This window comes from Syngnathus leptorhynchus, chromosome 5, assembly GCF_054491065.1.
Source record: "Syngnathus leptorhynchus isolate UIUO chromosome 5, UIUO_Slep, whole genome shotgun sequence".
Taxonomy (NCBI): Eukaryota; Metazoa; Chordata; class Actinopteri; order Syngnathiformes; family Syngnathidae; genus Syngnathus; species Syngnathus leptorhynchus.
Genome location: NC_141199.1, coordinates 7,992,160 through 8,004,555, shown reverse-complemented (window position 1 = coordinate 8,004,555; position 12,396 = coordinate 7,992,160). Strand labels below are relative to the sequence as shown.

Sequence of the window (12,396 nt, the reverse complement as noted above, 5' to 3'; positions counted from 1 at the left end):
TATTATACGCATACATTTTTTTGACTTGTAGTGGATATAAAACAAATCCACTTGGTACACATCTCTGTTCAAATGTCTTATTTTCTTTTCTTATAAAAAACACAAGACCTTGATTTCAATCAGTCAGTGCAGTCTCAGACCTGCAACCCCGTACAGCCTTTGGAGTCCAGCAGCTCGGCCAGACTGGATGCCGGATTTTGCCTGAACTGGTGAGCAAAGGAAGCAGTCATTGTTCTTCTCTGGTGAAGGTGCACAGTTACAGTATCATAAAGTGAAGCCTGCAACTTTTTCATCAAGTCAACTTGCAAATAGTGAAAATGCACATTTGGCACCCATTCATTATAAATGCATTGGTGATAAATGCACTTTTTTTTAACCCCCCCCCCCCCCTAAAAAAATAGGGGGATTATTTATTATGGCAAATATTCTCACATTTGGAATTTGATGCCCGTACAAATGGAGCTAAGTAACTTAGTGCATGCTGTATAGAAAGGCAGGCATAGACAGAATAAAACACTGGCAGGGGAACTAATCCACATAAGTCAGGGGTGTCAAACTAATTTTTTTCGCGGGCCGCATTGTTGTCATAGCTTCTTTCGGAGGGCCATTATGACTGTCAACCCAAATAAACGTATGAGCACTTCATATTGTACAGTAAAAGCTACAAAACAAAACTGACAACTCATTTTCAAATCAGACGAGTAAAAACTGGCCAAATAATAAAAAAAAGAAGATAATATTAAAAGTGAGGACAGTTTGCAATTCTAGTAATGTCTTCGCGGGCCACATAAAATGATGTGGCGGGCCGTATCTGGCCCCCGGGCCTTGGGTTTGACATCTGACATAAGTGATTGAATATGAAAGCATAACAACAAATGGCTAAAAAATGTCATGATATAGAATCCTCACGCCAATGTGACGCAGCATGTTTCATGTTTTTAATCGCCATCTCAAATCACACCAATAATTCATTTTTGTACTGCGTGTGTGTGTTTTGTTTATCAATAAAGCTTGTTCAAAGAAATTATGTGACGTCACAAAACGCAATGGCAGCGAGTGGTCTATCCGTGACGGTCCTAGCTCCAAATGGAAGAAGACAGACAGTTAAAGTGTCTCCAAATACACCGTTATTACAGGTAATGCTCATTTAAATAAGTTTTCACCTTTCCTGTTTGCGGCGGTTTGTTTCAGTATTGGTATAAACAATTTTGCTTTCGGTTAGCTTGTTTGGCTAACTGTAGCCGTCGTTGCAGTGACAGATCACATTTGTGTTTCTGGGGTTTGTTTTGCTGTTGCATCACGTAAGGTTGAGTGTCTTAAGTTTCAGTTGTCTCTCTTGTAGGTGCTGGAGGAGGTCTGCAAGAAGCATGGATTTGAACCTGACAATCACGGCTTGAAGTAAGTAGTAGTGAGTCACTTATTGAGATTTAGAATTCAACAGCAAATGGATGGATGGATACTAGTTATCATGTTTTCCTTCATGTAGTGGTCACTTGGGATATTTTCTGTCTATATATACAGTAGATGATCTTTCGTGTTGATGCCAACAAATCAAATGTTGATATTTCCCATTTACAGTTCGGTCACATCATAAGGGACATTTTTAGACAATTGGTGGATATGCTTTTAAAATATAATTCTATGAACACCACTGGGCTCTTTCTTTGGCAGGTTCCAAAGGACTGTTCTTGACCTGACACTGCAGTGGAGATTTGCCAACCTGCCCAACAATGCGAAGCTGGAAGTGGTGCCAAGTACAAGAAAACAAATTGTAGCTGATAGTCAGGTAAGTTACAAAAATTATGTGGGCACGAGTCCGCTTGTTTCTCTTCGGTGAGCCCATCTTTAAAAAAATAAATAATGGGTTCTCTTTTAATGCTGGTCAGGAACTTATGAAGTGGAAGCCCTCTTCATAGTTCTAGGTGAAAAACGTCCACTAATGCAGATATTATCTGGAAATAGGTATACACATTTGGCGAGTCTCAGTTGCTCTTCTGTAAATATCTGATTTGAGTATATTGTTGAATTAATCTTTGCTTTTTTTAATTGAATATCAAGTGTCCATTTAGGTGTGTTTTTGTAACCCTTTGGCACAGCTAGCTTTTTTAACTAACATTCTCACTTTTTCCATCCAACCCCATTAATAATGTGCTATTTCATAAGAAAACTGGATCAATATGTATACTTATTCTTACCTTCTATATCTTCCAGGTGCGGATTGCGCTGCAGATGGAGGATGGCTCTCGTCTCCAGGGTGCCTTTTCTTGTGACAAGACTCTTTGGGAACTCCTGACACATTTTCCTCAGATCAGGTGGGTGTCAGGCTCTTTAATAGTCCTCTCTGGTTTTGAAAGATCAAGTGTGGTTTTTATTAGTATTTTTATTTTTTTTGCTGGTTCTCAACTCTATTTAAAACAGTTTGACCTAAGTGTCTTTAGTTGTACATTGAGGTCACACAAAACAAGGCCCCCCCCCTCACACACAGCTTTTGTCCAACAGTTCCAGTTCCAGCATCCAACTAACACTTATCTCTAGTAAATTACATAATTCCACATTCTCATTCTTTTTAAAGAAAATTTGCCTCTTTGAAAATGTCCTTCTTAACTGGCAGTTTTGGTTTGATTTGGTTTGATTTATTATGAACATGCCAGCACAAAATGTATAGTCAAAACAATGAGAGAAAAAAAAAAATGATTCTAATCATAACAATAAACAGAGCAGCAATTCACCTGCTTGTCTGAAAACAAACAAAAGGTAAGATTTTCCGAATTTAGCCAAACACTGATAAAACATTTATGGTTCCATTTTTTTTTCAACACGTGACAATGACCACACTTCACTTCACAGATGCAGTGTGCTATTTATGTTTAACAAGAGAGTTTTTCTCACTGTTTTCTCAATTACAATGTGGATAATCACCTCAATGAACCCTGCCTCAAATATTTCTTTCTTTCCGCAGTGTGTCAGACCTGACCGAGTCTGGGTCCACTCCTGTGTGTGTTTACATGAGAGATGAGGTATGAAATGTATCTGGTAAGACAGCAAAAATCTGTCCGTAGGTTTGACACCCAGCATGTGTGCGTTTGTGTGTAGGTGTGTGGCGAAGAAGCCCTCAAGAAGGCTACTCTGAAGTCTTTAGGCCTTACTGGAGGAAGTGCCATTGTCAGGTAAACTTCCCTGTTAGGTTTACTTGTGATTTCTGATTCATAACCATCAAATCCTAGTTGGTAAGTAAGTCCTTTAATCGTGTTGTGTTTATAATTTGCTCTTGACAGGTTTTTACAGAAAAGGGACAAAGCACCAGAAGATTGCATGGACACAACTGAAGCCACTGTTGTGCCAGTGCCCCCTGCTGTCAAAAAATGCCCCCCAAGCTCAGCCTCTCAGTTTGACTCCATTACTTCTCATTCTCAAAACTCAGTATCAGAAGAGACAACTATAAAGCCTAAACCTGCTCAGTCACTCAAAACCACCCCGGTGCTCACTCCTATTTCTTCCACTAGTACACCTTCTCTTCTACAGCAAACATTGCAGGCTACAAATCAACCAAAGGTTCCTCCTGTAGTAAGAGGAATGTCAGAGACAGATAGTGAGGAGGCAGGGCCATCAGGGCTGAACTCCCAGTCATCATCATCATCATCATCATCATCATCGTCTTCTGATCCCATTGTGCCATTCATTCCTTTTTCTGGTGGGGGTCAGCGCCTTGGTGGTCCTGGAGGAAGTGCAGTTGGCCGCACGCTCTCCTCATCTCTATCGTCTTCATCATTGTCAGCGTCTGCTGTAGAATCGCCTAAAGCCAAGAAAGCAAAGCCTTCTCATCATTCTGCCGCCAAGGTATGTGATGCATGAAAATGAATATGCTATTAATTTTTATTTTTTTGCATCTACAGTAGTGCCTTGAGTTATGTGTGCCTTTTCTAGAGATGCAAGTGTTCGCTTTATCTTTTTTTCTTGTAAATATTACGGGTACACCTTCAGCTGTTTATAATATGGGACAAACAGATATAGAATGAAAACACTTGCAACTAGCATGGAGGAGATGATAAAGGCCAGTTCACTTACCGTGCAGCGCCATCAAAATGTCGTGTCGAGGCGCTGTCAAGAGGGCATTTGCCGAAATGGCGTCACTCCTCGAATTAAACAATGTAATTCAAGAGCAGCATACCTGTGATATCATAAATCACCTCCAATAGTCTAGGGAGGGGGCTGTAGAATGATTTCCGACGAGTGGCGCACTTTACTGTCAACGACTGCATGGGGAAAATGGTAGCGGTGCTAATAAATGTGATGAGGCTTTCAAACTGCTCCCTGCTCAGCTTCCAAGTGGGAAATTATTCCCTGTTTACTTCCTGGTCGGCTGCTGTGGCAGCACTTCTAGATAGGCTTAGGTTGCACCGAGGGAACCATCGTCTTTTCACGCTTCCCCACGAACCTTTCACGCTGAGCAATCGATTTTTGCCTCAAGTTAACATTTTCTAATGAGAAATTCTTCTTCTGCAGCCTCAAGCCACTGCCGAAAAGTCCGATGAGATTATGGATGGAGCAGGAAAGTTCTTGGCGGTAAATACTTGCTTTAAATGCTACTTGTTGGGAATTTCTCTCGTCTTCATCTTTGCTTTCACTCTCTGTTACGGCAGCCAGTGGAGAGAGAGCCTCTCATCTACCACCTGGAGCGCGTGTCCCATCGCTCTGAAGAGGATGCGCAGCTGCCAGATGAGTTTTTTGAAGTGACTGTGGATGATGTACGCAAGCGTTTTGCCCAGCTAAAGAGTGAGAGGTTAGTCGCTCAAAGTGATAGTGAGACAGAATATCAATCATACAATGTTATTTTTAATCTTTTTTTTTTTATCTCAAGCTACATTATTGATGAACTGACAGCAAATGTCTTCACAGCAAGTGTCGACTTGTGAACTAGTCCCGCACTTCTTTGACACATTACCTTTAACTGTGCTCTGCTCCCACTAAGCAAAGTTCGAATCAACCTTTGTATTTATTCTACTCATCAAATTATAACTCATTGTTCTTTATCCCTTTTCACTACAGAAAATTGTTGGAGGAGGCACCACTAATGACTCAAGCGCTTCGAGAAACACAGATGAAGGAGAAGTTGGACAGATACCCTAAAGTGTGTACACCTGATACATGCTGACTCCCGCAGTGAGGCACATATATGACCACTCGTACTGTTTCTCCAGGTTGTGCTGAGGATCCAGTTTCCAGATCGGCATGTTTTACAAGGCTTCTTCAGGCCCCTCGAAACAGGTTTGTAGGTGTCTCAGGTTTTTCATGTCAGCCGGTAATATTAAAGCTACTTGCGACTTAATAATTGTTCGCAACAGCAACCACACATTGGAGAGGAATTCCAGTCTAAAATATAGCCGAACAATTAATCAAAATCAAACTAACATAGCCATGTAGTAGAATGCAATTTCAAATCGCAAAGGCTGCATTTTGCGCATGGAACACTTTGATGAATTTCCCTAATAATTCAGCGCCTTTGCAAAACATAAACACAAAACAAAAGCATGGTCTCATTTTTTTTTGTCTGTCTAGTTGGGGCTTTAACGGATTTTGTAAGGAGCCACTTGGAGGATCCGCTGCTCAGTTTCTACCTCTGTAAGTGACGTGCAGTCAGATGCTTCCTTCACACCCACCATTTCCTGTTGACATTTGTTTTGAAAACTTTGTTCATAATCAAGAGTGTTGACTTAATCCAGTCAATCCAATAGTATTTTACCGTTTCCACGTTTGGTTTGCAAATATCGGGCCTTCAAATTGGGAAAACGATTGCGTTTCTTTTTTTCATTGTCATCCATACACTGCAAAGTCCTGCTCAGCAAATAATAAAAGGAATAAATATAAATTAGAATACGTTTAAACATGTAAAGAGTAGACCAGTGTACATTTTGGCAACTTTGGATAGCTCAAGTTGATTTCATTTCTTTTCCAGTTATCACTCCCCCCAAAAAGATTCTAAATGATCCTGCTGTCACACTTTTCCAGGTAAGCCGCATCACACTGTTGATAGTTTAGGGAGCACAACCGTTTCTTTGAAGGACTGGATTCAATCAGTCACATTGTCAGAATCATTCTAAGACTAATGATTAAATCAAATTTATGAAATGTGATTAAGTAAATGTGCTAATCACTTTTGATTCATTTATAGCAACAAAAAAATGATGCCTGAAATATGTGATGCATTGAGCCATTATTGTACATTGATGTCTTGCATCCTAATGTGTTCTCCCTAGGCTGACCTGTTTCCCGGTGCCCTGGTTTACCTTGGCTCTGACGTGAAGACAGGTTTCTGATGTTTGATTTCCTTTTTAAGCTTCATTTGAAGTGGATCCCATTGTGGCATTTGTTCTTTATCACTTGTCTGTTTGTGTGCGTGTGTCGACAGAATTCTACTTAAAGAGGGAACTCCTCGATTCTTCGGTTTCGGCTTTGCAAGCAAATGAATCGATTGCCAGGTGCGTTGATCGATAGATGTGTGGAGTTTATTTCGCGAAACTACTATCTTGTAAGTGGATGTCTGAAGTTCCAAACACAGTTTATCCATCATACATGACTTCTTGCGAGAGCTTAATTCAGCATAGTACCAGGGCCAATGAGTAGGTAAAGACGGCCCTGGGTGTACTCACTAATGTTGCCAGTTCGATATTAATGATTGTCAATATTATAATTTTACACTGTTAGATAAGACTTACATTGTTTATAACTTACCATTGTAGCCTCTCTCTATAGATTTTTTTCTTTAGAAAACAAAAGTACAACATTCTAAAGGGTTTTCTTGTCAACCTTCTTTTTCCTACTTGTTCCTCATCTCTAACCGACCGCCGACATCCCAGCTGTATGCTCCAGTCGACCAAACATTCCCCCAGGCCTTCGTCTGATAAAGAAACGCTGCCTCCCGCAGAGCCAACCGCTGACACTAACGCGTCCACGCAGAACGATCAAAACCAACCGTCAACTCACACCCAGGCTGCTAAGCCTGGCAGATCCAACCTGGGCAATGTGCCCAAGTGGCTCAAGCTTCCAGGTGAGGATGGGACTCAACCGAGAACACACGCACACATTGTTCCTCCCCTGCTTTGAATTTTGGCGTTTGATCCCAGACATGGACAAGCAGCTGCTCACTTTATAGGCTATTGACAGACGTTTCCAGGTCATTTTTGTTTGTCTATTGAATGTTTATTTGAATAACAGAACGCTAAGTACATACATACGTAAATGAATACATTAATATTACATTTCCAACTGTTGTGATTCACATTAATTGTGAAGGTTTGTGCTTATTTTTTTTTTTTATATTAAAAAACTGCTATGTATTTAATTTTGATCGTCTTTTTTCCTTACAGGTAAGAAATGAGACTGTGTCAGATGTGTGACACACACTGCCCTGCATAGCCAATATATGCACTTGGACCTCAGCTTTGTGACTGCTGTGCACTTCAATTCAACTTAGAAGATGCCTGTCACTTTGAACTGTGTGAGGTACTGACTGCTGGGGTGAAGAGTTCATATTTGGTAAGAAGACTGATGTGATTTCATTCTGGTTGATGTGTGAAGAAAGACTGCTGGATGTGTTTTATTCAACAAAGTTCAAGAATTAAATATGCTGTTTGAACAGTGCAATATGTGGGGCTTTTTTTATGACTTCATTTTATTGACTTTGCTTTGCATACTGATCATTGTTGTGTTCTATCACAAATTGTAAATCAGTGTAGGCATACATTTTTAATTTACTGACAAGACAATTGTTTCTGTTAGGATGTAAGGCCATGTCCTATTTGTAGAACTCGCATAAGTGGATAATCTTTAGCTTGAATGACTAACAAGAAACATCTTTAAGTTCTTTTTTTTTATTGAAGTGCAACATCAATCTTTCTTAGGAAATGAAGAATGCAGACAGGTGCAGCACGACACTGCAAACTTTGCTACCCCTGGTGATCTGAAGGCTTTCTACGGAGGCAGTTGCACAATTCAGTCTTGTTACAAATAACTTAGGTGTTACCCTTACCTTTGACATATTTCTTGCTTTTAAAATTACGCAATGATTACTGGTCCTTGAGCTTCACAAGTCTGTAAAACACCTCCAGGTGGAGACAGAGAGCTGAGAACAAATGTCACAATCAGACCAGAGTCTTCTTGATCTCTTGAGGAGACAACACTCCTTCAGAAACTTTCCATCTTCTGACAAAATGACGTTTGCTTTGAATTCTGATTGCGCACATGATATGAGTGTATAGCAATTTCCCCTGGTTTACCACTACATAACATGAGTATGTCGAAAAAGGCCTTTTCAGTTTACCTGCTTGAGATTATTTGACAGCGGTAAAAGCAGATACTTGCACTATATATGATGTATGTCTGTAAGTAAGGTAAAAGAAAACTAATGACTTCAGAGTCCTAGCTTTTGAATTTCCAAGCCAGAAAGACCTGAATTGTGCAGAAATTCTTGAAGAATTAATGAGGTCTGTACTTCTTAGTGCAGGGATGTCAAAGTCATTTTCATCACGAGTCGCATTGTTATGCTTTCTCTCAGGTGGCCATTAGACTGTGAAATGACATTATGATGACATATTCACAATTGCCCCACATATTTGACTGTAAATTGCATTTCAAGTCAGAAGTCACTGAAAATGCAGGGAAGGAAATACTATTCTTGTGGCATTGAATCAATTGCAACTGTACTTCTGGTTGTCTTAGTTGAGATGTTTAACTTCTCATCAACAAGGCTTGGTTAGGACTGCTCCAAACTCAGTTGCAATGGGAATGAATTGACCTAATTTGACCTTAATTAAAAACAAATTTTATTTTTTTAAAAAGTGCAAAACAAAAATGAATGTTCAGAATCAAATATTTTAAAAATGGATCCAATTTGCTCACTTCTATCAGTGATTTATTATGAAACAATGGTTTAATTGGCGCTATTATTTCAGGGTTCAGTCATGTAACGTTTACAGTATTCGGCTCTCACATGGCTGGTAACCCCCATGAACACACCCCTCACATTCATTAGGTCGAGACCCTTCCCAACTCTAAATAACTTCCATTCTAGTGCCACCGAGCCCCAGCATACCAGCCACACGGCACACGCTGTTGGTGCTTGAGGACGACGAAAATGAGTGGGAAAATTTGACAGCAATACAATGTACGATCACATTTTGCTCTTGACTATTTTTTTTTTTTATTGAAATGAATAACAAGCTGTTATTAATCAGAACTTTTTCCTACACTGGACAAAGGGCCTGAGAGGATTGTGGACATTTTATACTCTCCATGCGCTGATCAGAAGAAGTTTGGAATAGTGAGCAGAGACAACAGGGCACGGAAATGCCTACTGGGAGATTTACCTTCATAAAGAGCCTGAGGGAAACATTAAATTCAGAGTGAAGGTTTCAAGGCAGACTATAGAACAGCGTGGCCTTCAGATTCACTTTGTAGGCCACCTAGTGATGGATTCGCCATACCTGAACACGAGGGCGCTCCTCTCACCTCTCGGCGCTACCCGCCTTTGCCAGCTGGCGATGGGTTGTGCCGTCCTCGCCATGGTGATCCACACTGCGGGCTACAGCGGTTCCCACGGCGTGTTCTGCATGGCCGTATGGTGCTTCTGCTTTGCCATGTCGGTGGTGATCTTCTTCTTGGATGCCACTCGTCTCTACAGCTGCCTGCCAATTTCTTGGGACAACCTCACCGTCACATGTGCTGCCTTTGCCACACTTGTGTAAGTCACCTCTACATTGCAAAAAAAAAAAAAATAATTCCCAATATATGAAACACCTTAAAAGTTTAATAAGATAAATAATGCAGACAAATGTTATGGCATGTATTCCAAAAAATACTTGGCAAATCAGTTTTCTACTTTTATTTTGAAATATGTTGAATGTCACAATAGAATGAACAAACTCCACCGTGCTTGTCCTTTAAGAGTAATTCAAATAAACGGAGACTGTGTACGCCAGAAAGGTCCCAGTCCAATTCATTTTGTTTATCTACTATGTTGTTTGCATCGACTGCATCCCCTGAAACAAAAACAAACAATTCCCAGTTCTTATACTAGAATGGATAATAAGTACAGATAATAAATCTGAGGTACAGTATTTAAAAACATCAACATAAGTATTTCCTTGGGGCCAAGAATATGTTATTGCTCGCAAACAGTTTAGTTTGCTTTTGCTCAGGCTTTTGGGAAAGAACATGCTGGAGGCAAAGTGTTGACTTTTTGTAGATCTTTTGCCAGTTGTATTTCTGGCTTTTTTAAAAGCATGGAAAAAAACATTCATTTAATACAAATCTAAAATGACCTTGTGGATATGTTTGTGTTATGTCTATATCTCCTTGTGTTTATTTGCAGGTATGTGACGGCCTCTGTGGTCTACCCGCTTTTCTTCGTCCGATCCGAGTGCCCCTACGCTGGTTGCGATGTCCGCAATTTCCGCATTGCGGTCACTGTCTGCTCCATCCTGGGGACTCTGGCCTACGGTGCCGAGGTGGCCCTGTGCCGAGCCAGACCGGGACAAGCCGTGGTAGGCTACATGGCCACGGTCTCGGGCCTGCTCAAAGTAGTCCAAGGCTTTGTGGCCTGTATTATCTTTGGCGCTCTAGCCAACGGGAGTCAGTATTCCCTCTACGCCGCCACCATCTACTGCGTTGCCGTCTACGCTTTCTGCTTTGCTCTGACTACACTGGTGGTCATCATGACGTTGTGCGGGCGTACCAAAACGGTGCGCTGTATGTCTTTCGATCGTTTCGTGGTGGTGTGCACCTTGCTGGAGGTTCTGCTCTACCTGAGCGCATCGGTGGTGTGGCCCGTGTTCTGTTTCGACACCAAATACGGCTCACCCTGGCGACCGTACTCGTGTCCTCAAGGGAAGTGTCCATGGGACAGCAAAGTGGTGGTGGCCGTTTTCTCCGTTGTCAACTTGGCGCTCTATGTGGCGGACCTGGTCTACTCGCAAAGGATACGATTTGCCCCATCACATTTGGCCAACGCCTCACGTAGGCCCTAACACAGACTTTTAATTTTGTCACAGCTGAATGTTTTTTTTTTTTGTATCATCACGAGACATTTACCTCATCCTGGCCTGGCATGCATTGATGACGATTAACTATACTATACTGTTCAATCTGGATTCTCTCAGGAATTTAAACTTGGAATGTAACCGACACATGAGCTCAACCACACCCCAAATAAAGCAGAGGCTTGATTCTTTGAACTGACCCTTCTTGACCTCCGAGGGGATTAGGCTGACTAGACTGCCTCACCCAAACAGCCGCTTGCTACGTGCTGTCAAATCCAACACTTATTTTCTTTTTTTTATCGAGTTTGTAATATCCGACCGGTATCTGCGGTATGGCTGTTATCTGAAAAACTCACACCAAGATGATAGAAATGATATTAGCATGAATAAACACATGGCTTTTCTGCACTTGTGAAGCAGTCACACTAAAATGTGCCCCATAAAAATGGCAAAGTTAAAACACACAACATTTATGATTGCACAATTCAAACATGGGCAGGGTGACACAAATACCGTATGTTTGCACACACTTTCAAAGTACACATGAACCCGTCAGTATCATGTCCCTGTTTTATTATACTTTTTAAGTAGTTGGGTTACATACGAAATATTCGGTAGGTTTTTTAAGTCCAATTCCGCAAAATTAGCGTGCACGAGGTTTACGTACATTCATTGCCAGGTATGTCATGTTTGGACTTTTAACTATTCTTTTTTTTTTTTTTAATCAGTCTAATGATAAAGACCATCTTCAATTATTTTTAAAAAACAAAATTGGGTGAACATGCTTGAATTTATTCTGTGGTTTTCCTTCAATCAATACAGAGTCAAAATTATGCATCCAGGCAAAATAAAAAAATAGATATACTTCTAGTCTCCCACTAATAATTGATTTAATATCCCTGAGCAATTTGAACAGCCTCTCTTTGAAGCTTGTACCATTGTTTTGACTTGATATCCCACCACTTGTTTGGGCAGAGGATAGAGTTCATTTCAATTGATTAGTTCCCTGAAATGCATTTGACATTTAAATGTAACCTACATACTATGATTAATAGGGTTGTGGTCAGGACTTTGAGAAGCCATTTCAGAAAAGAAAAGTAAATCTTCTCTATTCGTTCCGGAATGACTTTTGCCGAGCGGGAATGGAGCCTTTCCTGTTAGCGGTCCTTCTTTCTGGATTGACCTCTCCTTAAATGTAAGGCAAAGCCCTTTTATGTCAAAGTCAAAGTCTGCTTTATTGTCAATTTCTTCACATGCCAAGACACACAAAGAGATCGAAATTGCGTTTCCCACTATCCCACGGTGACAAGACATATTACAAAACATCCAAGAAAACCACACAAAAAGTAAAAACAAGCACATA

The 12,396-nt window shown here is 40.7% G+C and overlaps 2 protein-coding genes across 3 annotated transcripts; both read left to right on the top strand.

Annotated features, from left to right (window-relative positions):
* Positions 1-1,010: 1,010 nt before the first annotated feature.
* On the top strand, positions 1,011-7,643 carry aspscr1 (ASPSCR1 tether for SLC2A4, UBX domain containing). 2 transcript variants are annotated; one of them, XM_085912654.1, is made up of 17 exons: positions 1,011-1,136; positions 1,343-1,398; positions 1,672-1,786; positions 2,212-2,312; positions 2,960-3,017; positions 3,094-3,167; positions 3,276-3,837; positions 4,504-4,563; positions 4,641-4,780; positions 5,047-5,128; positions 5,199-5,265; positions 5,557-5,619; positions 5,954-6,006; positions 6,255-6,306; positions 6,407-6,476; positions 6,855-7,045; positions 7,472-7,643. In XM_085912654.1, the coding sequence occupies exons 1-17, from the start codon at positions 1,047-1,049 to the stop codon at positions 7,549-7,551; spliced, it is 1,914 nt and encodes a 637-aa protein (XP_085768780.1). In that variant the 5' UTR covers positions 1,011-1,046; the 3' UTR covers positions 7,552-7,643. The 2 variants fall into 2 exon arrangements, with proteins under 2 accessions (XP_085768780.1, XP_085768781.1); XM_085912655.1 differs by having other exon boundaries at positions 7,365-7,643.
* Positions 7,644-7,918: 275 nt separating this feature from the next.
* Positions 7,919-11,173, top strand: LOC147056651 (myeloid-associated differentiation marker-like protein 2). The gene is made up of 3 exons (XM_085912521.1): positions 7,919-9,160; positions 9,255-9,736; positions 10,367-11,173. Exons 2-3 carry the CDS (start codon positions 9,465-9,467, stop codon positions 11,019-11,021), a joined length of 927 nt encoding a protein of 308 aa, XP_085768647.1. The 5' UTR covers positions 7,919-9,160; positions 9,255-9,464; the 3' UTR covers positions 11,022-11,173.
* The last annotated feature ends 1,223 nt before the right edge of the window (positions 11,174-12,396 follow it).

What these genes read in the sequence shown, in the direction of transcription:
- aspscr1 (XM_085912654.1), top strand. Translation starts at nt 1,047, where the DNA reads ATGGCAGCGAGTGGTCTATCCGTGACGGTCCTAGCTCCAAATGGAAGA. An exon ending in CCTGACAATCACGGCTTGAA is followed by an intron (nt 1,399 to 1,671) that starts GTAAGTAGTAGT and finishes TTTCTTTGGCAG; the next exon opens with GTTCCAAAGGACTGTTCTTG. An exon ending in CAAGTGGCTCAAGCTTCCAG is followed by an intron (nt 7,046 to 7,471) that starts GTGAGGATGGGA and finishes AATTCAACTTAG; the next exon opens with AAGATGCCTGTCACTTTGAA.
- LOC147056651 (XM_085912521.1), top strand. Translation starts at nt 9,465, where the DNA reads ATGGATTCGCCATACCTGAACACGAGGGCGCTCCTCTCACCTCTCGGC. An exon ending in GCTGCCTTTGCCACACTTGT is followed by an intron (nt 9,737 to 10,366) that starts GTAAGTCACCTC and finishes GTTTATTTGCAG; the next exon opens with GTATGTGACGGCCTCTGTGG.